This window comes from Stegodyphus dumicola, chromosome 2 (genome assembly GCF_044657685.1).
Source record: "Stegodyphus dumicola isolate Sdum_Otavi_A_Nest chromosome 2, ASM4465768v1".
Classification (NCBI taxonomy): Eukaryota; Metazoa; Arthropoda; class Arachnida; order Araneae; family Eresidae; genus Stegodyphus; species Stegodyphus dumicola.
In genome coordinates this window covers 147,794,362-147,820,945 of record NC_140769.1, presented here as the reverse complement: position 1 = coordinate 147,820,945, position 26,584 = coordinate 147,794,362, and the positions used below count along the sequence as shown (strand labels likewise).

General features: G+C 33.5%; 1 protein-coding gene across 1 annotated transcript in view; it reads right to left on the bottom strand.

Annotated features, from left to right (window-relative positions):
* Window positions 1-26,584, bottom strand: part of BckdhB (Branched chain keto acid dehydrogenase E1 subunit beta) — an 86,262-nt gene that overhangs the window by 31,291 nt on the left and 28,387 nt on the right. Inside the window, exons 4-5 of the mRNA XM_085811230.1 lie at window positions 25,237-25,370; window positions 17,770-17,925 (exon numbers count right to left, since the gene is read on the bottom strand). Of these exons, the coding sequence (XP_085667356.1) occupies window positions 17,770-17,925; window positions 25,237-25,370 (290 nt within the window). The remainder of the gene's footprint in view (window positions 1-17,769; window positions 17,926-25,236; window positions 25,371-26,584) is intronic.

Genomic DNA, 26,584 nt, shown 5'->3' with positions numbered 1-26,584 from the left:
GTTTTTTAATCAAAAATTCATTAAAGATTTACAAAATTTGAAATCGATAATGAGACAATTTCTAAATTTCAAATGTGGACTTCCAGATGCCCATATTTGCAGTAGGATTACATCATTCAAAATTGGATGGCTCTAGGTACCATTGTTTTATCACAATGCGAGAAACATACATCCATTTATGCAGATTCTTCATTATATAATTTCTTCAACTATAATATAATAGTGGGTGGCAACAGTTTGAAAAGTGAAACGGACATTTAGAGTGATGCAACTGAAAATCGCAAAACGAAAACAATAGTCCCTCAGGGACAAAACACCTTTGGACTAAAAGAAAAGAAAAGAAAAGAAAAAAAAAAAAAAAAAAAAAAAAAAGACTCCACGATAAACACTTTACACCTATTTTTTTAATTTTCTTAAGCTGATTCTGGTTGGTTGGTTAATTCATCGAGGCAAAGTAACTTGAGGAAAGTCTGCCAAAAAGGAGCATGTTTCTTGGTGGTGCTTTGGTCGAGGACATTCTAAGAGAATAATTAACATTCTAAAAGACATCATTGTTACTAATACAAAAAAATCACAAAAACCTCCCTACAGCCTGCCGAAAGTTGAATTACATCAAATGGCATATAGGGTTACATGAAAACTTAACATTATCGTATAAGAGCTTCCTGAGGTCACTAAAATAAAAACAACTTGATCAATGAGTACCATATGAATTAATAACATAATATCATGTCATCTTAGAGTTTTTCTGATGGCAGGACTTGAGAGGATGATAGGAAATTCTACTTAAAAATGAAAATTTGATTTACTTTTTTAATCTTAAAAGAGAATTTTGTTGGCATTATAATGCTTTTAAACACTCAAAAGCTTCTAGAGGATCTTTTATAGAAAATTAAAACAAGGAAACTTCCTTAGAATTCTTTAGAATTATGGTGCAGTTTTCTATAAACCCCATCTAATATATTCAGTAGAATTCTATTGATTGATTTTATAAACGATAAAAGATTCTATGATTGAAACCTTTAGAAACATAAAATTTTTTAAAGAACCTTAACAGTTATGTCTTTAGAATTCCTGTTCATAACTGTGTAGAAGTGTAATTTAAAATTTTTAGATTTTCTGTAAGATCTGACTTAGTTTAACACTGGATTTTTTTATAGACTTTTGCCAGACATTTTCATAAGGGATACATGAAACACGCACACTTCAGAGTACTTTTTTGCTCCTGAGTTTATTTCTGTGAAAAATTATGGTGATCTATAAAGTGAAATAAAGTCACATGAAAAAGTGACTTCAGTTATATACACAGAAATTCTAATAATAATATTACAATAAAGTTCATATGGAACAGCATAATTATAAATAATTGTCCTTGATATTAATACACTGATCCCTTCTGTAGTGTATGGCTTTAGTCTAGAAATTCCTGAGCTGATGACGAATCCAGTTTTCCACAGCATTCTGTACTTTCTTGTCAAAGATTGAACCTTTGACCTTTTAGAGACAAAGAGGCCGAAGATACGGCAGTCAAATTAGAAGATATTGGGAATGTAAGCAGGATGTTGCAGGACAACCAATCAAAAATTTTCAAAAAGTTTGAGGACCTTCTTGCTTAATTGGAACTTCTTGGACACACAGGGCAAAGGACAAAGAATTAATTCAAAGAATTAATAACACAAAGGACAAAGAATTAATTCTTTGTCCTTTGTGTTACATGTTTGATCAGATAGCCTGGCTCAGTAAAAGTAGGCGGCCAGTGTAACTCAGATTAAATATCCGATTATAACCACGTGCAGTACTGATAAGGACCACATGTTTCTGAGACTCCTTCCCCTTTAGTTTTCTTCTTTCTAGGTATTTCTTTCTCCTGATGAGGAGGGACCTTTAGCTGCCCTCGAAATCGATTGAGTGTTTCAATATACTTAGGCTAAATACAAGGTTGTTTTTAGGATTTTGATATATACATGATATTCTGTTTGAGTTTATCCCCTTAAACTTTCAGTTTTTAAGTTTGATATTTCATTTTCAAGTCAGAGTATCCCCTTTATGCCTACAGACTTCATTTCAAACATTTATTTCAAACTCCATTTCAGATTTATTTTCTGTTGTATAACTATCAGGCAGATAATTAAATTTAAAAAAAAAAATACTTTTGAACTTTAATCTGAATTGGAGTTATTTTTCTTCGAAATTTAACGAGATGATAATTACTAATTCAGAAGTCAAACAACAAAAATCGGCGTTATATTTACAAAATTTTCACAGGACTAGTTTCGATGGTTTTACCGAACCACCATCCTCAGCTGCAAAACCGCAAATGAACAAGGTAGGAAATAATGATTAGATAAGATAAGAAAGCCTGGACAAGAATAAGCAAGTGGCGCCATCTGTTGGTGAAACCAGAACTAAAACATAATTTCTTTAAAGGCCGAAGGCAAATTTGGATTGGAATCAGGATCGTTAACTAGAACAGAAAGATTTTTATGAATGTGAAATGCCTCTAGAAAATCCAGTTCTCCAATGGAAGATGTTTTTTGAATAATTTTGGCAGCAGAAAAATTGAAAGTGTGATTTTCGGACCAACAATGTTGAGCAACAGAAGACTTCTGCGTTTCCTTTTTTCTAACATATGCCTCATGTTCCTTGACGCGAAATTTTAAGGCTCTCTTAGTTTGGCCAATGTAAATTAAACCACACTGGCAAGGAATCCTATAAATACCCCAGGAATTCATATCTGGAATGGGGTCCTTGAGTATGGAACTCGGAATTTTATTGATGGGAGAAGAAACAACCCGAAAGTTAAATTTCTGTAAAATCTGTGCAACTTTATAGCTAACTGATGGAAAGAAGGGAACGACAACAGAATTTTTATAATCTCCTAAAACAAGAGTGTGCCTTTTAGTGTGTTGAGATGAGAATTTTTTAACTGCTTGATTAATAATGTTGGGTGAGAAGCCCCTGTCAATAGCTATTGCTTTTAAATAATTTAGTTCTTCATCAAGGGCTAGTTTGGAGGAGCAAACTTGAAGAGCACGGATAACATAGGAATAAAATGAAGCTAACTTTTGTTTAGTCGGATGACATGATTTAAAGTGTGGTGGAAGGCAAACCGATAAAGGTTTACGGTAAACCGTAGTACTGAAGTTGGATATGTTACGTGTGACCAGAATGTCGAGAAACGGAAGAGAATTGCAAGTCTCAAGTTCAAAAGTGAACTGAATAGCAGGATCAATAGAATTCATTGTTGAAAGAACTTTATTTAAATCATCTTTATTACCTTCAAACAGGGTAAAAGTATCGTCTACGTAGCGGAACCATGCCGGGAAGTTTAAAGTTTCAAACAAATTTTCATTCATAATAATGCATGTAGATATCAGCTAGGATGGGACTGAGGGGGCTTCCCATGGCTAATCCCTCAGTTTGCTTGTAGTATTTATTTTGGAAAACAAAATGTGTTTGCTTCAAACAGAGTTGAGTGAGAGAAATTAGCTCATCAATTTCGATGCAAGAGAAATGAAATTCGCGAAGTCTGGTTTCTAGACATCTTAATGCACCCTCCACTGGGACACTGGTGAATAATGATTTTACATCAAAAGAAACCATGAGTAAATTACTAGGAGAAATGTTTTTAACCTTTTTTACAAACTCTATTGAATTTTTTATGGTGTAAATGTTATTGTCTAATAGAGTTGAAAATCTAGAAACTAAATATTTAGCTAATGGATACGAGGCAGTACCTAAATCTGATACAATAGGGCGGAAAGGAATACCACTTTTATGAATTTTTGGAAGAGCATATAATCTGGCACAATTCACAACAGATGGGATAAGCAAATGTTTTAAGTTGCTTGAAATGATTTGCGAAGATTTGATCGCAGTTTTTATTTTTGACAAGTCCAAAGGTGAAGGATCTTTAGGTATCGGATTATATGGTCCTTTGTTTAAGAGTTTAGTGACACCATTGATGTAAGTGTTCTTATCCATGACAACTATCTGGCCACCTCTGTCGGCCTTTGAAATGATAATTTTGTTTTCCAAAATAAATACAGTCAAAAGTCGTTAATTCGGACACCCGTAATCCGGAATGATCTATAATCCGGACCTCAAAGCTAAAATCTTTCTGCGCATGCGCCGCATTGACGCATGCGCATAGGCGTTTTACTCGTGTGCGCAAGACATTTACCACTGCGCATATGCATCTGCGCAAGTGCAGAATACGTTTTCGCGTGCGCGTTTAATGTATAACGGACGGTAAAAGGTAAAATTATCTAATTATCTATTTCAGTTAATGTTGATAATTGCGTTGTTCCTTAATCTTCAAATTGGATCCGGCGTATTATTTTTTGCAGACTGTAAGAGCAACTTTCTAAAAGTAAGCTTGAACTTTCGATTATGTCAAATAGAATATCCGATGCTGGAGCTCCCAAAGGATCTAGAATACGAAAGTATGTTTCGATGTCCATCAAACAAAAAACGAATTGCTACAAAAAATGGATAAAAGCATATCCTTTGTTTATCTAACCGTTCCGAAATCTGTTTATCAATTTCACGCTGCTCTGCGCGGGGGGGGGGCACTTCGCGGCGCGCAATGAACTGGAAGTTGATCTGTCAACACTATCGTTATCTTCAGGGCAGATGTTTTTATTTTAGTCGGCTTATAATTCCTTACTATATGTAGTATTTAATTTCGATGTACTCCGTCTTTGATATGATTTAAATCAAATTCCTCGTCATTATAAATATCACGAATACAAATCACATAGTTTTCTGGTTGCAATTTTCTAATTTCGGCTATGAGTAAGGTATGCTTTACGCATCCGCGCGTTAAAAGAAATGTTTAATAAAGTAAACAAATAAATATTAGGCTTCTTTTTTGGTAAATTTGGATACCCTTTAGATCATAATTGCTCATTATTTTATAAATTACGGTTTCATATTTTTAATTTTATAATTTCTGCATGCCATCTTACCAGATTTAAACTGATGATCGATAATCCGGAATCGCCGAAGTCCCGACGAGTCCGGATTAAAGACTTTTGACTGTATTACAAGTAAACTGAAGGATTAGCCATGGGAAGCCCCCTCAGTCCCATCCTAGCTGATATCTACATGCATTATTATGAATGAAAATTTGTTTGAAACTTTAAACTTCCCGGCATGGTTCCGCTACGTAGACGATACTTTTACCCTGTTTGAAGGTAATAAAGATGATTTAAATAAAGTTCTTTCAACAATGAATTCTATTGATCCTGCTATTCAGTTCACTTTTGAACTTGAGACTTGCAATTCTCTTCCGTTTCTTGACATTCTGGTCACACGTAACACATCCAACTTCAGTACTACGGTTTACCGTAAACCTTCATCGGTTTGCCTTCAACCACACTTTAAATCATGTCATCTGACTAAACAAAAGTTAGCTTCATTTTATTCCTATGTTTTTCGTGCTCTTCAAGTTTGCTCCTCCAAACTAGCCCTTGATGAAGAACTAAATTATTTAAAAGCAATAGCTATTGACAGGGGCTTTCCACCCAACATTATTAATCAAGCAGTTAAAAAATTCTCAACACACTAATAGTCACACTCTTGTTTTAGGAGATTATAAAAATTCTGTTGTCGTTCCCTTCTTTCCATCAATTAGCTATAAAGTTGCACATATTTTGCAGAAATTTAACTTTCGGGTTGTTTCTTCTCCCATCAATAAAATTCCGAGTTCCATACTCAAGGACCCCATTCCGGATATGAATTCCTGGGGTATTTATAGGATTCCTTGCCAGTGTGGTTTAATTTACATTGGCCAAACTAAGAGAGCCTTAAAATTTCGCATCAAGGAACATGAGGCATATGTTAGAAAAAAGGAAACGCAGAAGTCTTCTGTTGCTCAACATTGTTGGTCCGAAAATCACACTTTCAATTTTTCTGCTGCCAAAATTATTCAAAAAACATCTTCCATTGGAGAACAGGATTTTCTAGAGCATTTCACATTCATAAAAATCTTTCTGTTCTAGTTAACGATCCTAATTCCAATCCAAATTTGCCTTTGGCCTTTAAAGAAATCATGTTTTAGTTCTGGTTTCACCAACAGATGGCGCCACTTGCTTATTCTTGTCCAGGCTTTCTTATCTTATCTAATCATTATTTCCTACCTTGTTCATTTGCGGTTTTGCAGCTGAGGATGGTGGTTTGGTAAAACCATCGAAACTAGTCCTGTGAAAATTTTGTAAATATAACGCTGATTTTTGTTGTTTGACTTCTGAATTAGTATTCATTCGGCGTGTTATTGTGTCTTACGATGATAAGTAATTTGACTGCTTTTATAGGCCTAGTAGTTAACAATTAGAATACAGCAGATCTATACACCTGTGTGGCAAGAAATTGAAAATCATAGCAACTGTGTAGATTAAGATAAAATAGCACGCCAAACAAGTATTAAATTAAATTTATAGAATAATTTTGGCTTTCTGCAGCCAAAATTACTCAAAAAATATTTTTATTGGTGAATCAGATTTTCTAGAGGCATTTCACATTCAAAAAACTATTTCTGTTCTAATTAATGACCCTAACTTCAACTCATTTTTGCCTTCAGCCTTTACTCTTTGAAGGGCAGTGGTTACCTACAGTAACCACCTTTTCTACTGAACGTCTTACTCACTCGTGTGAGTGGTTTTCAAGACTAGCCATTTCTGAAGTTCCCTAGTAGCTCACTAGATGGCAGTCAAGAAACATATGTCAATCAAGAAACCTAAGCCAGTAGTTGATGCAACAATTCGTCTTCAAGAAAATAAGAATCAGCCATCGAAGACAACATCACAATGATGTGCACTTTGCAGCACATGCGAAGTTGCACTCTGCTTGAAAAAGAAAAAATGTTTTCATGAGTACCATAAAGGCTGATTTGTAGGGATGTGTTCTGTAGGCATTGGTCACTGACATTAACCACTAGACGTGGTCAATTTTTTCATGCGTCATGGACAAAATATGTGTTATTGTCTCAAATAATTTCATTGTAACACCTGATACAGTAAATAAAACAAGAATTTTGCTATTGCTGAAAAAGTTAATTACCTTTTCCTGCCCCTCAAAGAGCTAAGGAAATTATGTTTTAGTTCTCATTTCATAAATAGGTGGTGCCAGTAGCTGAACTCTTGTCCAGCCTTTCTTAACTTATCTTATCTAATCACTATATCTTATCTCATTCATTTGCACTTTGGCAGCTGAGGATGATGGTTTGGTAAAACCATCGAAACTAGTCCTGTGAAAATTTACAGATATAATGCTGATTTTTGTTGTCTGAATTCTAAATTAACTGTATAGATGTCTGCCATATGACAAATGGCCTCCACAAACATTTATGCATGTTCATAGAAACTGGGAGAGTTACACTTTCACATTTAAACTTGTATTTGAGAAATAAATTCAGTATAGTAGTCATAAGCATATTTGTATCCTGTATCATTAATTTTGATTTACTCTGTATTCATAAAAATGCAGCTCAAAATTTAAATAGCAACAGCTGAAGAGTTCGAATGGTAGATAGTCAAAATGTATGCCCAATAGGGTTTTATATATCATGGCAGATGTTGCTAAAATTTGCAAGTAATATGTTATACATCCAGAATTATTGTGATGATTCCAGAAATAGTTTTAAGGATTTTCAGTAATGAGCAGTTAAAAATTCTGGCAAATTTCGCTGGATGCCAAACTGAAATAGCATAGCAATCTGTGCCTTTATGAGTGATATTGATGATTCAGATACTACTGAGATTGCAAAACAGATTCTTTTTTTAGTGAATTCTATACTTCTATACCTATTTAAAGTTTGACCTTGATCTCAATATATTGATCCACAGAAATTCTGCCCCCCCTTAGCCCTCAAGCTCTGGGAATAGTCATTGTCCAATGACCTTTACTACCCCTTGTCCAATGACATTCGTGCTACTCACAACTAAATGGTTTTGTAAATTCCCTTTAATTTTTCTCAACAAATGCAATGTTAGCTCAGGGGAAAAAAATTCAGTGTGTTTCACATTATTCGCTTGCTTTCTAGAAGTCTGCACTAATATTGCCTTCCAAAAGTAGCAAAATGCAATACATTAAAAATATATTCAATAAAAAGTTAATTTAAAAAAATAAAGGAAAATATTAAGAAGAATACACACATTAAAAAAGAAAGCAAGAAAGCTATCACCACAAAAATACAAGAAAGAAAAACAAACAGTCATATACTTCGAATGATGAAATATTTACTACAAAACAAAGAGGAAAGATCAATATTTTTTTTTTTTAAACAGAATAAGAATTTTCAAATGAAAAATGAGAAAAGAAGCCAATATCACAAAAATACAAGAGGATTTGTTTAATATATAAATACAGAGATAAACTGTTACTCAATTTTTATAGAAAAGAAATGCAAATTGCCAATCCATGCAAGAAACAAATGGTCAAAAATTATTTTCGTATATAGATTAAAACTGTTAATCAATTAGTGTAATTGTAAACTATAGGTTGCCCACACAGTATACTGGTTAGGACACAGGTTCGAATCCCGGAGAATACATGGATGTTTGTAAATGTATGGTGTTGGTGCCGCATGGTGGCACTCCACACATGTGGCAAGCCAAAGTTCTCTTGTGGAAGGGGAGAGGGGTGGGAGACACCCGGATCCTCCCTTGTGATGCTCTCCCTCAAAACTGGGGGTGGAAAATATAAGTCCAACCTCTTTTAGGAGTAGACTCTGGCAACCATAGTTTATGGAATATGGACAAGACAACAACAACAATTGTAAACTATATTCCGTTTGAAAAATTAACTAAAACTTATTAGACTATGAAATTATTTTACATACAAGAAACACACACACAGAAAAAAAAAAAAAAAAAAAAAAAAAAAAAGGAGGCTGGTCCAATAAACCATTGTACTTAAAGAATCAGTTCTCCATGACATTATCACCTTCAAAGAAGTTCCCTTCAGCATTCGCATACTTCTGCATTCGGTGCTGACACTGCTGGTAACAGTTCTGGAACGAGGTTTTGGAAGGCCCTTCAAGAGATTCTCCGTTTTTGCCTGAACCTCTTCAGCTGAGGTAAAATGGGTTCCCTTTATGTAAGATTTAACTTTAAGAAATAATAATAAAAAAGTCCCATGGAGCCAAGTCATGTGAATAAGGAGGATGCTCCATCACAGTAATATTTTTGCTGGTCAGAAACTGCTTTACAGATAGGGCCATGTGAGCGGATGCATTGTCCTGGTGCAACAGCCATCCATCACTCCACAACTGTGGCCTTTTTTTCTCTAATTTTTTCACGAAGTCTTTTCAGTACTTCAATGCAGTGGTATTGCTTAACAGTCTGACCACTGGGAACCCATTCAATCATGATGAACGCCCAAAAGGATGCCCAGCACGTTTATCATCTACCATACTGTTCCCTCCTCTTGAAAACCACTTATGCTATTCAAACACATGTGCATGAGACAAAGTTTCATCTCCATAAGCCTCGGTTAAAACTTGAGATGTTTCCTCCACGGCTGATGTTTTAAGTTTCACAAGAAACTTTATGTTGATTCACTGTTTGGATTTTACATTAGACATTTTTCTGGCAGTATTCAGTTGCACGTGTTCACTCAATGATGCAGTACTCCCCACTCGCGTGGCCAGTTAAGCTGAAACTGGCCTTATGGATAGAGGAGCTCTGTGACATGACCTCATGAAAACAGTTATTGCCAACTCCACTCTGTTTTCAAGCTACACAGTCTCTTTTTTTTTTTTTTTTTTTTTTTGTGTCACACCTCATAAGACAGTGCAAAAGTTAATATTGCAGTATTCAGCAATTACTTCAGCTACGAAACAGCAATTTCTGGGTTTCCCTAGTTTCTGGGTAAGAATCAGCAGAAAGGATAATTCCTTTGTATTCCCTAGTCCCTTATTTAAAAATTAACAAATGTGACCTCTTAAAGGAAAGCTTTCAAAAGCCTTTGGTAATTCCAGTTCAAAGGAGATGTAAGTGCATTCCTATTTTCTGTTATTTTAAGTGAAACTTTTCCATACTTTATCACCTTTTAAAGGTTAATTGTATAGAAAAACAAATTTACTAATTTCATGCAAAAGACTAAAAGCTTATTTAAAATATTTTTTCCCCTCGGATAACAGTTTCTCTCCAGTGCACATTGCCCTAGAGCATTTACTGTATTCTCTCTAAAAGAAATAAAACTTGCACAAGCTTAAAAACAAAAATAATAATTTTAAAAAAAAACTTAAAGGTTTCAGATTTTAAATTATGTCCAAAGGGGCATTTTTTTTTAACATTTTGTGTGTTACCTCTACTTATTAAATATCATGTTATTCGCACTTAAGCCATAAAATTCAATTCAACGGCAATACTACAAAATAATTCTAAATTGAGCATATCTTTAGAATTTCCGACAACAGTCTCACGCGCTGGTGATAAAAGTATTTTTTCTGTACAATGTCGTCATTGCTCGCTTTGAAATCCTTGAGTTTGTTAATCAAAAATTTGTTAAAGTTTTAGAAAATATGAAATAGGTAATAAAACAAATTCCACATCCGGGCTTCCGGATGCCCATATTTGGTGGAAGATTACAATATTCAAAACTGGATGGCTCTAAGTACTGTCATTTTATCACAATGCGAGAAACATACATACATTTATGCAGATTCTTCATTATTAAATTTCTTTAAATATAATACAGGGCGATAATATTTGGTGGCAACAATCTGAAAAGTGAAACAACACAGAAAGTGAATCAACACAAAATGCCAAAACAAAATCAATAGTCTTTTTGGGCAAATTGCCCCTTGGGACTAAAAACTTGACTTACTTTTAAAATTAATGATTTATTCTTCACTCAAATGAAATATGTTACATTACTGTATACATGAAAGATTGAGACATATTCTTCCAATTTCAGTTTACATCAACTAAAACCAAATAAATGGAAAGATATAAAGGGAAACCAGCAGAAAATATTTGGTTTTTTTACCTGAAATAAGAACACTCAGTTGCACAGTACAATAGTGTCAAACTATTATTTTTGAGTAATCCACTATTCCAAACAAATGTAATACAATAACACACACAGCACGAAAAATAAGATTTATCTATTTATATTTCTAAGTCTCTGTGAATCATGTAAAAAATTTGGAATTCTCAATTACTTATAAGGTATTTCTTCTGCCTTCTTAGCTAGCCTTTATGGTGTGGTGGTCTGCACACTGGGTCGGTATTCCAGAAATAAATTGAAATAATGCTTTCAAAATAAGAGATATAAATCACTGAGTAAGGTGGAAATATAGCGTAAAAATATTCAAAGGACAGTGGTATGTCACTGAGTAAAGAATCAGGTTGACAAAAATCTCAATTTTGATTTCAGGCAACATTTAAATCATGGAACTGAATCTCAGAAAAGACTATAAACATCTAGACTAGAAGAGAAACACGCTAATGTGACAATCAAAATCGTAAAAAACAACCTTATATTTAGCGTAGGTATAATGAAACACTCAATCGATTTCGAGGGCATCTAAAGGTCCCTCCTCATCAGGAGAAAGAAATACATAGAAAGAAGAAAATAGGAATCACAGAAACACGTGGTGCTTATCAGCACTGCACATGGTTATAACGAGATTTTTAATCAGAGTTGCACTGGCAGCCTACTTTTACTGAGCCAGGCTGTCTGATCAAGCATAAAGAAATATTAGCGAAGTTAAAATAGGGAGCGAGGGGCAAATGCACATTACGTTCAAAATCTGAACTTCAAATAATGGAAAGCAACCACTGAACGGATTTTTATACCCTCTGGTAGTACCAAGTGCGAGGAGGTAACGCCATCTATCGGCAAAAATAATTGAATTAAGACAGTAGAATTTTAAAGGCATTAGGAAGGACTGGATTGGACTTCAAATGACCAAATGGATTGGATCAAAGAAGACATTCTACTGTTAGAAATAATATCAATGACCTTGTCGTGCTTCCATTTTATCCTTCTGTTAGCTATAAAATTGCACGGATTCTCCAGAAATTCAATTTTCAAGTCGGTTTCTCCCCTATTAATAAAATTCACCCTTCGATTCTAAAAGATTGCGTTTCTGTCTTGAATTCTTGGGGAATTTATAGTATATCATGTCAGTGTGGTTTAAGATATATTGGCCAAACAAAAAGAGCATTGAAGTTTCGTATCAAGGAACATGAATCTTATGTCAAAAAAGGGGAAATTAACAAGTCTTCAATAGCGTATCATAGCTGGACTTTTAACCATAATTTTGATTTTGGGTCTGCAAAAATCATCCAAAAGGCTTCTTCCATAGGCGAATTCGATTTTCTTGAGGCTTTTCACATTCACAAAGATTTAGAAAGTTTAGTTAATGATTTGAAGTCCAATCCAGTCCTTCCTAATGCCTTTAAAATTCTACTGTCTTAATTCAATTATTTTTGCCGATAGATGGCATTACCTCCTCGCACTTGGTACTACCAGAGGGTATAAAAATCCGTTCAGTGGTTGCTTTCCATTATTTGAAGTTCAGATTTTGAACGTAATGTGCATTTGCCCCTCGCTCCCTATTTTAACTTCGCTAATATTTCTTTATGCTTGATCAGACAGCCTGGCTCAGTAAAAGTAGGCGGCCAGTGCAACTCTGATTAAAAATCTCGTTATAACCACGTGCAGTGCTGATAAGCATCACGTGTTTCTGTGATTCCTATTTTCTTCTTTCTATGTATTTCTTTCTCCTGATGAGGAGGGACCTTTAGATGCCCTCGAAATCGATTGAGTGTTTCATTATACCTACGTTAAATATAAGGTTGTTTTTTACGATTTTGATTATAAACATCTGTTTTAAACGTGCCCACCTTTTAATAATGGATCAAATAAAAGAAGTCGAATAATTAAAAATATCTCCAGCACTTGGGTAGATGCTGATGAAAAACGTCAAGTTGCAATATCAATGACAGAACAAGACATCTGCCTATCACTTAGTAAAACATATTTCCAGAAATCTTATGAGTACGAATAGTTCATAATGAAATTTTGCATAATGATTACAGATAATAAATTACTGATGATTTTTTTAAAATTAAAATACTGTTAAAGTACGAATTTATATATTTCTGGTTATATTTATATTAAACTAGCGGAAGCTCCCGATGCCAGTTAAGTTAGATTGAGATTAATGTATTATTTTACACATGACATCATTTTCAAATTCAGATAATAGCATATTACATGTCATAAGGAATGTTATGCGTCATTGTAATGCATAAAAAATGCCAAAGATACAGAGTAATATTCAATACACGTACTACAACTGACTATGTAATTATAAAATTATATGGTATACAGTCAAAAGTCGTTAATCCGGACTCGTCAGGACTTCGGTGATTCCACATTATCGATTTTTCCGGATTATAGATAATCAGTTTTAATCTGGTAAGATGGCATGCAGAAATTATAAAATTAAAAATATGAAACCGTAATTTATGAAATAAAGAACAATTCTGATCTAAAGGGTATCAAAGTTTACAAAAAAAAAAAGCTTAATATTTATTTGTTTACTTAATATTTATTTATTTGTTAATTTTTATTTGTTAAGAATAGCATCTTCTAGGAGTTTTGTATGGTGCTTGGAAGTAGCGGTAATTCCTTTGGCCACATCAAGTTTTTTAATTTCTTTCTTCTTCAGAATGTCCTTCATCAATGTCCAACGGCCATAAGTCTTCATCAATTCCATCATTCTTACACCATGCTTATGTTCATCTATGATTTCTTTCTAAATTTCAATGGCCATGGCTTCCTTCTTTTTCTTTGCAGCACTATCTGAGGCAACAATCTTCTGGGGTGGCATTGAGAAATAATTATTTTCACGTTAAATGTAAAAAACCAATTCACTCTCAAGAATACAAACACGTAGATCAGAGAACACTGAGTGATCTAGCGAGGGTATTCCCTGAGTCAAGCCAAATCAGGAACACATATATCACGCCACACATACCCACAGCCTGTCTCATTACTCGAGTCAGTGCTCGTATTTAGAGACGAATTTTTCACTCATACTTTCCTAGTATCTAAAATTTCTCGTATGTAGAGGTGCTTGTATCTCTAGGTTCGACTGTAGTTATTTAATAGTTACTGTAGTTATTTGAACGCTTATTTAATTTGAAACACTCTTGTGTTTATAAATTTTATAAAACTGCCCAAGTAAGATTTCAATTGTGCATTTAAAGAAATAAATAAATATATATATTTTTTTTTCAACAGAATGAATGTTTCCTGAATCTTGAAGCACCCATTCAACGAGTCACTGGCTATGATGCACCATTTCCTCATATTTTCGAGCCATTCTATATTCCAAATAAATGGCGATGTCTGGATGCCATTAAGAAGCTCATTAATTTTTAACTTGCTAAGCAAAGAATAAAATATCTATTTTTTGTTATTTTATTCTACTTTTTATTTGCTGTGTTTGCAATCAAGAAAATGTTATTTTTGGTATTTAAGCAAATTTTAAACAATGCGTACTTTTATGTGAAAATGTTGGATTGCGTGCTTTACTAAAATTCTATTTGCAGACATTTTTTCCTAGCAAAAAATATGTTCAAATGCTGAACATGTCTCGAGTTACGAACACTGGAACCTGCAACATATGATTTTTAATTATATTATTATTTGTGTAACAACCATTAATAAATTCATGCAGGCTCATGAAACTTGAAGGAAATTATGGCTAGATTGTGTTGCTGGGAAAGACTTTGGGGCTTTTTTTTTTTTTTTTTTTAATTCTTATTTACTTTTTAATTTGCTCACACTCTTTACCTCATTCAAATTTTCAATCATTAATAAAATACTTTTTATTCATCCACTCAAGTTCAAATACATTTTTTAAACTTGTAGTGGATGACACTTGATGTTAATACAGTTTTTCAGATAGTAAAGATAATTAAAATTAAAAATTTCACATATTAAGTACAAATAGTGACCCTTTATTTAGGAATTCTCACGTATTGTAAAAATTAATTAAATAACAGTACATGACTGTAACAAATGGGATTGTCATAGTTAGCAAAAATAAGTGGCAACAGTAAAACAGAGTTCTAAAGATTTTTAAAGTGTATGCAATTAAAGAATTGTTGTTTTATAGAGTTGTATGAAGCAGATGTAATGCCCCATAAACGTAGCAAAAATTCTCAGAAGTAGGAATTGACTTTAATTTTTTTTTTTTTTTTTTTTTTTTTTTTTTTTTTTTATATTACTTGTTGTTATCATCAGTATAGTAATCAAAACCATGGGCTAGAAGTTAATATTGAAAACATAAACAAAGTTACTAGAGCACAAGATGAGCATTTTGAGTCACATAATGGCAGGAAGAATGAAACGTGTGTTCGGCACTCATTTAATCATCTCGTTTTAATGTTTTAAACACTAACACCTTGAAGAGATCTATTTGAAGCATTAAGCAAAGGGGGATTAAAAATTTTTTATTTGTTTCTCCCATTAATATTTTTTTTTAATTTTTGATTACCCTTTTAAGAAAAAAAAATTCCATCTTTGTTATTTTATCTAATAACTAGCTGCTATGTGGCCAGCCTTTGTCTAACTTTTAAATATACCAGGAAAATACCTAAATGGTAACCCCAAACATTAAATTTAAAAACTGCACAGAATATTACTATGCAGAACAACTTTATCAAAACAAAAATAAACAACAACAATAAAAGAAAAAACCCAAATTTCCATAAAAAGTATTATATGTTAAAAAAATTACAGTGAAATAAGAAATATCCCTTAATACAAATACAGTCAAAAGTCTTTAATCCGGACTCATCGGGACTTTGGCAATTCCGGTTTATCGGTTTTTACAGATTATAGATCATCAATTTAAATCTGGTAAGATGGCATGCAGAAATTATAAAATTAAAAATATGAAACCGTAATTTATGAAATAAAGAGCAGTTATGATCTAAAGGGTATAAAAATTTACCAAAAAAAAAGCTTAATATTTATTTGTTTACTTTATTAAACATTTCTTTCAATGTAAGTTCTTTAAGTTGCTTTGTTTTATGTGATAATACTTTCTCTTTAATTCTATAAACAGACATAATTTCTTCAGTTACAAAGTTCCGCTGTTCAAGTCCTATAATTGCTGTGTCGAAAATACTGACTAATTTGTCAATCGAAATTTTTTCGTTTTCAATAACCTCTGTGTCACTTTCTTCACTATTGGAAGCGAATTATAATGACGAGGAATTTGATTTAAATCATATCAAAGGCGGAGTACATCGAGATGAAATACTACATTTAGTAAGGAATTATAAGCCAAATAAAATGAAAACGTCTGCCCTGAAGATAAGGATAGTGCTGACAGATCAACTTCGAATTCATTGCGCGCCGCGGCGTTACTCCCACCCCTGCCGCAGAGCAGCGCGAAATTGATGAACAGATTTCGAAAAGGTTAGAGAAACAAAGGATATGCCTTTGTTTTTCTAACCATTTCGAAATCTGTTTCATTTTTTGCAGCAATTCTACTTTTTGTTTGAGGGACATCGAAACATACTTTCGCTTTGTAGATCCTTTGGAAGCTCCAGCATCGGAAATTCTACTTGATATAATCGAAAGTTCAAGCTTACTTTTATAAAATTGCTCTAACAGTCTGCAAAAAATAAGCCGGATCCAATTCGAAGATTAAGGACAACGCAATCTGCAACATTAACTGAAATAGATAATTAGAGAATTTTAGCTTATACCGTCCGTTATACATTAAACGCGCATGCGTAAACGTATTATGCACATGCGCACACGCATATGCGCAGCCGTAATGGAATTGCCATTTGAGTCTGCAAAAATTTTTTTTAAATACATCATTATTTGATCAAAATGAATTATTTTGAGCGATATGGAACCCATATAAAAATTTCCATAGAAAAATAAACTAATTCTCTCTCATTACATCAGCACTGTTGCCCCTCGGAAAAATGAGGACGAAAATTAGCGTTTTAAGAGTTTTTAATTAATATCTCTGATTTTAGCTATTTTGTTGAGGGGGGCAGGAAAGTGGACGTCGACCTTTTCTAGGACTCAGAAAAGAATTGTAGAAAGTTTGGTGACGATAGCTATAGTAGTGACTGAGTTATAAGCAAACAATCACACAGACTTTCTTTTTTATATATACAGATTAAAGTCCATTGGTAGTTTGAAAGATATTTTTTCTCATAACAGTTACCATACGGTTAACATTATCAAAATAATTGGAAACACAAGTGATCAGATTCAACAGCACTTCATAAATTTTCATGAAAACATTTTGCAGTTTTTTTTTGACAAATTTTTGATTTTGTTGTTTTTAGTTTAATTTTTCATAGCATTGTAAAAAGGGCTATAAAAAAAGAAAAATGTATCATCAAAAGCATACTGCGATGTATAAAAATAAATCGTGCCATGTTATGGTCGTTAGGATACAGTCATCTATGATTAACCCTCTGAGTGGCGCAGGATTTTACATCCGTCATGAAGACCAGTATTTAAACAACATTTATTAATTGAGTTTGCATAATTACTTATTTTAGTCTGTATTTTCATAAACTTAAATTCATTAAGATGATATTTGCATTATTAAAGAAAGTAAGAAAGCAAAATATCTTGAATTGTGAGCTAATATATGCCAAGTAGCAAAACTTCAGATGATCGGATAAAGCCGGTCATAATGCACAGAGGGTTAAACAAAAAAATATACAATTTTTTCTGCATAAGCTGAAAAAATAATCATACTTTAAGTCCAGGTATGTGAGCAAAAAATGATTCAGGGCTCTGTGAATGGTAGAGAGCTCCATGTCCAACAGCACCATATGGAGCTCTTACTGTTAATGCACCACAGTTGAACTCATTACCTGATCTATATCTAAGCTTAGCTGCTTCGTTTGTTAACTAAATAAGAGGAAAAAAAAACGACAGTTATTACTTTAAAAAAATAGATAAATAAATAAATAAGTAAATAAAATAAAACACAAAAAAATCTGTAAGGTTTCAGATTTTAAATTATGTCTAAAAGAGATACTTTAAATATAAGAAAGGGCGATAATATGTACACACTTTTAAAGCTTTCAATGCAAAATGTTAACAGTCTTTCAGGGCAAATTGCCCCTTTGGACTAAAAATTCACGGTGATTTTAAATATAAAATTTCTAAAATTGACACAAATTAATAAATAAATAAAACATATTGTTGCTTGCAAACATTAACAATTAAAAAAAATCTGAGACCTTTCCGAATTTATATTACGTCCGAAGGGGCATTTTTTTCACGTTTTGTGTGTTACATTTATTTATTAAATATCATGTTCTTCACACTTAAACCATAAAATTTAATCTAATGGCAATATCAGAAAATATTTAAAAGAGCATATCTTCAGAACTTCTGATACACAGTCTCGCACGCTGAAGATATAACAATTTTTTTTCCCCCGTACAGTGTTGCCATTGCTCGCTTTCAAATCATTGAGTTTCTTAATAAAAAAGCAATAAAAGCCTTACAAAATATTAAATAGACAATAAAACAAATTCCAAATTTGGGCTTCCTGATGCCATATTCGAGTGGAGACGTATATTATTCAAAACCGGAAGGCTCTACGTAGTGTTGTTTTATCGCAATGCGAGAAACATAGGTACATTTATGCAGATTCTTCATTATTTAATTTCTTGAAATATAATTCAGGGCTCGCAACAATTTCAAAAGTGATTCGCTGTTTATACTGAATTGATGCAAAATGCCAAAACAAAATTAATAGTCCTTCTGAGCTAACGCTGCTTTGGGCTAAAAAAAAGTTTAAAACACTTACTTATAAACTAGCATAATTTCCAAGGCTCAGATTTTGATGACATAAACAGTTTTTGCATTTTAGAGTAGCTTCTTACTTTAAAGCATTTTTTAAATTTCTTAAAGCATTTTGGGGGCTTTGTAAACAAAATGAAAAAAAAAAAAAAAAAAGATTTAGCATCAATGGTTGCATTTCAAACCGTACCATGTGTAGCTCCTGCAACCATTAAGACGGAGGATTAAGTCCAATGACTAGATTTTTGCATCAACATTGGAGGATGAAGATTTCACCACCAAGATGATATTCAATGCCTTTGGGGCTTTCAGAGCATTTTTAGGCATATTGAAAAATAATGTTACCCTTAAACACTATCTCAACTCATTCTTACTAGACAGGCATATCCTATCAAAAAAAAAAAAAAAAAAAAAAGAGAGAGAGAGAAAGAGAGAGAGAGAGAGAAGAAGAAGAAGAAGAAGAAGATTATGCAATCCCCTCTTCTCTAATAATAATAACACAGAACACTCATTTTGAAAAAACTATATTTTCAAAAGTACTCCACATACACACACGAAATATGTGAAATGAACTGCAAACTCACCAAGTTTATACATCTTCTACAAATATTCAGTATGTGCCCCTTTGGTGACATGACACACGTCTAGATAATAATCGAGCTTATTCCATACATTGTTGTCCAGATGTTCACCCTGTCAATTGACCAGATGTTTGGAATACCATAAAAAACTCTGTGGAAGATTTTGCATCAATGGTTTGCATTTCAAACTGTAACATGTACAGCTCCTGCAACCATTAAAGCCAGAGGATTACGTCCAATGACTAGATTTTTGCATCAACATTGGAGGACATAGATTTCACCACCAAGATGTTATTCAATGTTCCCCTTATCTGGGAAACTTTGTAAAATTGTGAAAAAAACTTGGTCGAGTTTGTGGTTCTTTTTATATATTTTTATGCACATACCCATAATACTTTTGAAAATATAGCCTTTTCAAAATGAATGAATCATTTATGCTAACTCCGTATTGTCTATCTATAAGGGAAGCAAGAACAAAAAACACAATTTATAAAGATTTTATTATTGAAATATGCTATTTCAGACACATATGGAAAGAAAAAAACCTGATAACTCAATGAGACAGATGTGCTTGCATATTTTTCAGAAGATACTCAATTCTTGGTTGAATAGAAGAAAGTGTGCAATGCAAATTACTATAAAAAAAAAAAATATTGCAAGATTGTGTTGTGTCTGTATTTTGTTTCTATAGCTACGGCTGAAAAAAATGCTCTTTCACTCAAATAAGTGCTTGAAAACGGTGCTTGCTTTGCTATGCCGGGATAAACTTTGAGATATTTTACCCAAAATAATGGCTATGGCTTACTCATCTTTTTAGTCATATTTGGCTGCAGAATCATTTTTAATTTTCAAAACTTGCTCTTGTAGTGTTTCTGGTAGCACATTTATGTCAATGTGAAAAGGATCTGTCACCATTCCATAAATATTTTTATCACATGAGTTAGGGAAGTAACATTTAAATTCAACAGTTGCTGTAGATGATTTAATATTTTATTCTTAGTATCAATATCCTTAAAATCAGCTTTAAAGTACCTTTTTTCCAGGATTGCAAATAATTTGGAAAAGCAAAAATAATTGCAGGCTAAAGTTTCCGGAGTTGCAGTTTATCAGGATATGTTGTGATGGCATTCCGACAATAAATTATGTTCGAATCTCCACCTTGCAATTTCAAGTTTGATGAGTTCAATGAATCAAAAATATCTGACAGATAAGCCTTTGACAGACAGCACTTGGCTTTCGGAATTTCACATACAATTTGGTTTGATTCTGAATTTCCAAAAACTAAATCACTTCATTTAAGTTGAAATAATTTTGCTAACATATTTTTTTTTGAGAGCCAGCGTACATGTTTATGAAATAAAAATGTTTGATGTTCTGTTCCCAAATCTTTGTAAAAGGCCATAACAAGTTGAGCATTTTGATTATAATTTTGATGCATAGTTTTAAGACATCGTTGAGTTTGCTTGGAAGTGTCTTAGCTCCCAAGGCTTCATGATGCAATAAATAGCTGGTTTGGGTTGACATTGGGGTTGATCCAAAAATTGATGGAGCAGCCTCTGAGCATACGCCTATCAACTTTTGGCATGACAGTTCGTATTTACAATAGAATTCAGAGATTGCTGTTGTTATATGAATTACTTTTGAAGTTGTCATTAACTCTGCAGGAAACAGCATCTCATCTTTAAGTGTTTCATTTTGCATGAACCGAACTAACAGTTGACAAAATTTTGCAACATCTCTACTCTCGTTTAACTGCATTGCAAAAAAAAAAAAAAAAAAAGAAAAAATTCTTTCATGGTTTACATTAACTGATTTTTTTGCCTTCAGCCATATCACCAATGAAATGTTCCCCAGTATTGTGAGAAAGTGGTATTTGTGAAAGCTTTTGTTTACTTTCCAGTCCAAAAACAATATCACCTGCTTTCAATAGGCAAGGTTTGACGATTGTTTCTCAGATAATATGACTTTTCTCATCTTTGCAATCAGTAGGGATAACTCATACGAAGCTTCGAGCACTTTGTCTGAGCTTCTGCCCCATCTTCTTTTCTTCGAGTATTTTTTCAGTGTCACTTCTAAGAGGGGGGGGGGTTTGTTACTCCTCGAGGATGAATTTCCGGAACCGACCGCTGGTGGTGGAAGACCCGGAGTTCGATCTGAGAGTGGATGCTGCTGCCGGGGGAGTGACACACTACCTTATAACCTCTCTTTCCCAGTTCAACACCGGCCTCTTCATGGCCCCTACTGGTAACCAGGTTGGCTGTGCTGGCCTGGGTGAATGATGTTGGACAACCAAACCTGTGGTCTGATTGGGTGGAATTTCCGGGAATGACCATTTATGAGAGGAGACCCGATGTTCTTCCAGACAACTGGCTAGAATTGTGTCTAGACAGTTTTGGCCTGCAGGGCAAATAATCAATCTTCACAGGACTAGAGGCATTGAACATCCGATGGTTTGTTTGGGCTTGGCAGGGACTTTACTGGTACTGTCTTGTCCGGAACCTTCGGTGGTGCGACATTACATGGCTAGATATAAGGGCTGTCCAGGAGGGCTGGTGACCCCGGTCAATGCTCGGCAATGGATGATGTTGTAGAGACATTAAGTATATTTTGAAAGTAGGAGAAGTGAAAAATGAGCAACGCTTTTGCCGGGAATAAAACCACGGACCTCTGACATATGCACCCAGCATGCAGACCACCACACTACGAAGGCATGCTAAAAAGGCGGGAGAAATAGATTATATACTCGCCCTTTTGGTTTACAGGGGATCCAATCGCCAAATCCTGGGTGTGAAGAATCATCATTCATATGTAACGTCTTCGTCGGGAATTGAACCACAGATCTCTGAAATACGCGCCCAGAATGCAGACCACTACACCACGAAGGCACGCTAAGAAGGCGGGAGAAATACCATGTGATGCCTAATATGTAAAGTCCCGGTGCGTTGATCGGAGGTTATAGCACCTCTCCAGACAGCCTCCAGAGGTTTGGACACTTAATCTACACAGAGCGACTCAAGAAGCTGCTGGGTGATAGAGTCTTTTCCTTTGGCATCCTGTCACTTCTAAGAAATTTTCCATACCTACATTTCTTGGCTCCTTAAAAATTTTGTGCATGTTCCATTCCATAGGATTACATGCACAGGGGGGAACCTATTACAAAGACACATTCTGGGAACTACACATTGCCAGTTGTGTGCAACACGTTTTTAAAATTTTAAGGAAATCTTGTGTACATCAAATCTGACTTTAGGATCCTAATTCCGACTGTTAAATTCTTACAAGAACAAAATACAGAAATTGTTAATGCAATAAATTGCACTGATAAATTATCCAGCGTTTTTTAAAAAAAAGGCCAGAGGCAAAGTTTCAAATGCTGAATTTGCTGAATTCACATGGAAAATATCCCTCACCTTGAAAAGAGAAACAGATTCTTTTGATTCTGAAGAAGAGTTAATGATAAGTGGTGCACTTTTTTTCCAACTATGCTCCAATAATTGCAGTAAATGTCGAGAGAAGCTTCTCATGAGTTAGGAAACTTGTGCACTGACGAAGGATGTTTTGCTTTTGAAAACATCAAAAAGCACTTAATAATTATGTGCAACTGTAATACATTTTTGCAAGGTTGAAAATTTGGAAGAAAAGGCAAAATTCAAGTAGCACATATGTTTAATCCATTTGTTAACCCCTTGGGTACATTCTGACGTCTGAGACACGTCATTCACGTTCTCCCCCTAGGAGCGGATGACGTGTCTAAGACGTCAAACCAAAAATTAAACTCTTGGGTACATTTGACGTTTGAGAGACATCATTCACCTGTTTTCCCTAGGAGCGGATGACGTGTCTAAAACATTATTTGAGGTTAGGCACAATTCTGTTCATTTCATTGTAGCTTGTATCAGTCATAATAGAAGAGGCAATTACAGTATTTCGGTGAACATTATTTGCGATACACTGCCCCATTATGTCAAAAACAAGGAATGTATTTTATGATGGTGATAGCAAAAGTGACTTTGAGAAATCTAAAGAAGAATTGTTTAGTGATCCTGAAATTGACAATTACAATGAAATACAAAGCGAAGGTGATGAAGATGATATTGAACTAGAAAGTGATGGCAATTGTAATATAATATCAAGGTTTTGAAGATGCACAAGACGTCTATCGAGCAGTGATAGTATATCTTCTCGTGAACCAGAAAATGATGACAATTGTAATATAAAACCAAGGTTTCGAAGACGCACAAGACGTCTATCGAGCAGTGATAGTGAATCTTCTTGTGAACCAGTATCAAAGGAATGGTTTTGGGAAGAAGAAGAAAATGTAGCCGATATAAAATGTTTTTTTGAAATATCTGAAATTAATCCTTGCCTGTGTAGACAAGGTGGTAATCCTACGCCTTTAGATGTTTTGAAAGAAGTCTTAAATGAAGATTTTTGGGACACTACAGTAGAAGAGACGAATAGATATGCCAGACAAGGGATAGAAAAAGAAAGTTGTGTAACAAAAAAACAAGAAAAAAAAAAAAAAAAAAAAGAGGTGGTTTCCTGTAAGTTTTGATGAAATGAAAGCTTATATTGCATTATGCATCTTGATGTCGCAAATGAAGAAGCTAAAAATGCATGTGTATTGGTCAAAAAGATATGCAATAATTTGCCAGCACTGTGGCACGCGATAAGTTTTTTGATATTTCAAGCTTTCTACATTTTACGGATATTGAAAAGGAAAATAAAGATGACAGAATAAGATTAGAAATATAGCGGATTACCTAAATAATAAATTTTGTTACCTTTATACTCCTGATAGTGAAGTAGCTATTGATGAATCACAACCAAAAATTTTATCCGTTCCACATGCAAATACTTTCTCAAATAAATCCATACTCAAGGGGTTAATTGCATAATGTTTTATATTATTAATCCAATGGGTTTTTGTCCATGAGGGACTACTGTTTTCATTTGGCAATTTTGCGTTGAATCATTCTGAATGTCCGTTTCACTTTTCAAACTGTTGCCACCCAATATTATATTATAGTTGAAGAAATTATATAATGAAGAATCTGCATAAATGTATGTATGTTTCTTGCATTATGATAAAAAAATGGTACCTTGAGCCATCCAATTTTCAATGATGTAATCCTGCTGCAAATATGGGCATCTGGAAGTCCAAATTTGAAATTTAGAACTTGTTTCATTATCGATTTCAAATTTTGTAAATCTTTAATGAATTTTTGATTAACAAACTTAAGGAATTCAAAGCAAGCCATTTCAACGTTGTACAGAAAAAGCATTTTTATCTCCAGCGCGTAAGACTGCGTATTGGAAATTCTAAAGATATGCTTAATTTAAAATTATTTTGCAATTTTGCTCTTGAACTGAATTTTATGGTTTAAGTGCAAAGAATGTGATATTTAATAAATAAAAGTAACACACAAAAAGTTAAAAAAACGCCCCTTTGGATATAATTAAAATCAGATTTTCAGATTTATTTATTTATTTATTTTGGAGAAACTTATATTTTTTAAAGCAACTTCTTCCATTTGAGTGCATTTCTGGCCAATTTTAAGGAGATATTCAATGAATTTTAAAGTCATTAAAATCCGGAATACATTATTACATTCTTCAATTAGAAATCATTGCAACAAAACAATTAGAACAATCAGTTTAATTCATACATTTGTAATATACCACAGTTTCATTATAGGCAATTTATTTAATTTTCTTTCATAAGCTACGGAATTTGATAGTTAAATATTTGTGACTACAGCCAAAATACCAGTAAGTTAATGAATTCTAAATAAAAAAACATAAAATATTTTAAGGTATAGCTTACTTGATCAAAAGCTGGAAAAATATAATCTGCAAACTGAATCTCCGCAATGGCTGTTGCACCAGCAATAGCTAAACCAATTCCAAATCCCACAATGCCCTGTTCGCAAAGCGGCGTATTGAAAACACGATCACGTCCTATAAATTAAAAAAAAAAAAAAAAAAAAAAAAAAAAAAACAAATAAAATAACAGTGCAATAAAAATTATTAATTCTTGAATAAATTCAATAATCAAGAACTGATTGTCACACCTAGTAAAAATATAAAAATGTTATAAGGTATTTCTCCTGCCTTATTAGTGTGCCTTTGTGGTGTAGTGGTCTGCATGCTGGGCGCGTATTCCAGATGTCCACGGTTCGATTCCCAACGAAGGCGTTGCTCATCTTTCATCTTGCCTGCTTCCCCCTCCCCCCAAAATAATCCTAATGTCTCTACAAGGTTCACCAGCTTAAAACTATGTTAAAGCATACTCAGACTGTTGTATAATTTATTTTTGGAGACGGTGCATATTCCTGACATATCAATTTGGGAACTGGTCATAAGTAATAAAAATAAAACAAACTAGATATTAGAAGTATATGACATTTGTGACATATAGTTTTGAACCACCCTGCATATATATAAATATTCATTTTTCATATATATATAATGTGTCATTTTTTGCGGACGCGTCGGGAAATTGGAACAGAGAATTGAGGTTCCAAAAGTTTTTTTGGGACAATTCATATTATTTAAAAAATGTTTCGTTGCACAAGAGTTTCAATTGTCTGTTTCGGCGAAACGCGTAATGGTGTAGCTTGGTTCGACGTCCAACTGAAATTTCCCTTGAAAAGCCAGGTTGGAAGTCAAATTAGGCTAATTTACCATTTTCCACTTTGTAATTTTTATAATTTTTGTACTTTTATGTTTTTAATATGTTTTAATTTTGTTTTAACTTGTTCCGTCGATCGGTTTTTTAATATGTGTTAACTTTTCACTTATCACATCGATAGGTTTTTACTGTATTTTTTGCCATTCACATGTTTCCAATGATTGATTTTAACTGTTTCTTATATTCTACGTTTTATTTCGTGTGTAGCCTAATTTTTCACCCTTCAATGTCATTGTTTTTTTTTAATATACTGCATTGAACCATTTCTTGAAGTCACAGCTCCTGGTAACTTCTTGGCGAGCTCACTATAATTTTTCTTCTTATTATTTCATAATTTTTGCAGCATATTGCGCAAAAAAATTTTAAGACCAAATAGGTCTTACAGCACAGTACTTACTAGCTTTTCAATTATATATATATATATATATATATATATATATATATTACGAAATAAATTACAAAATATATTACGAAAATTTCT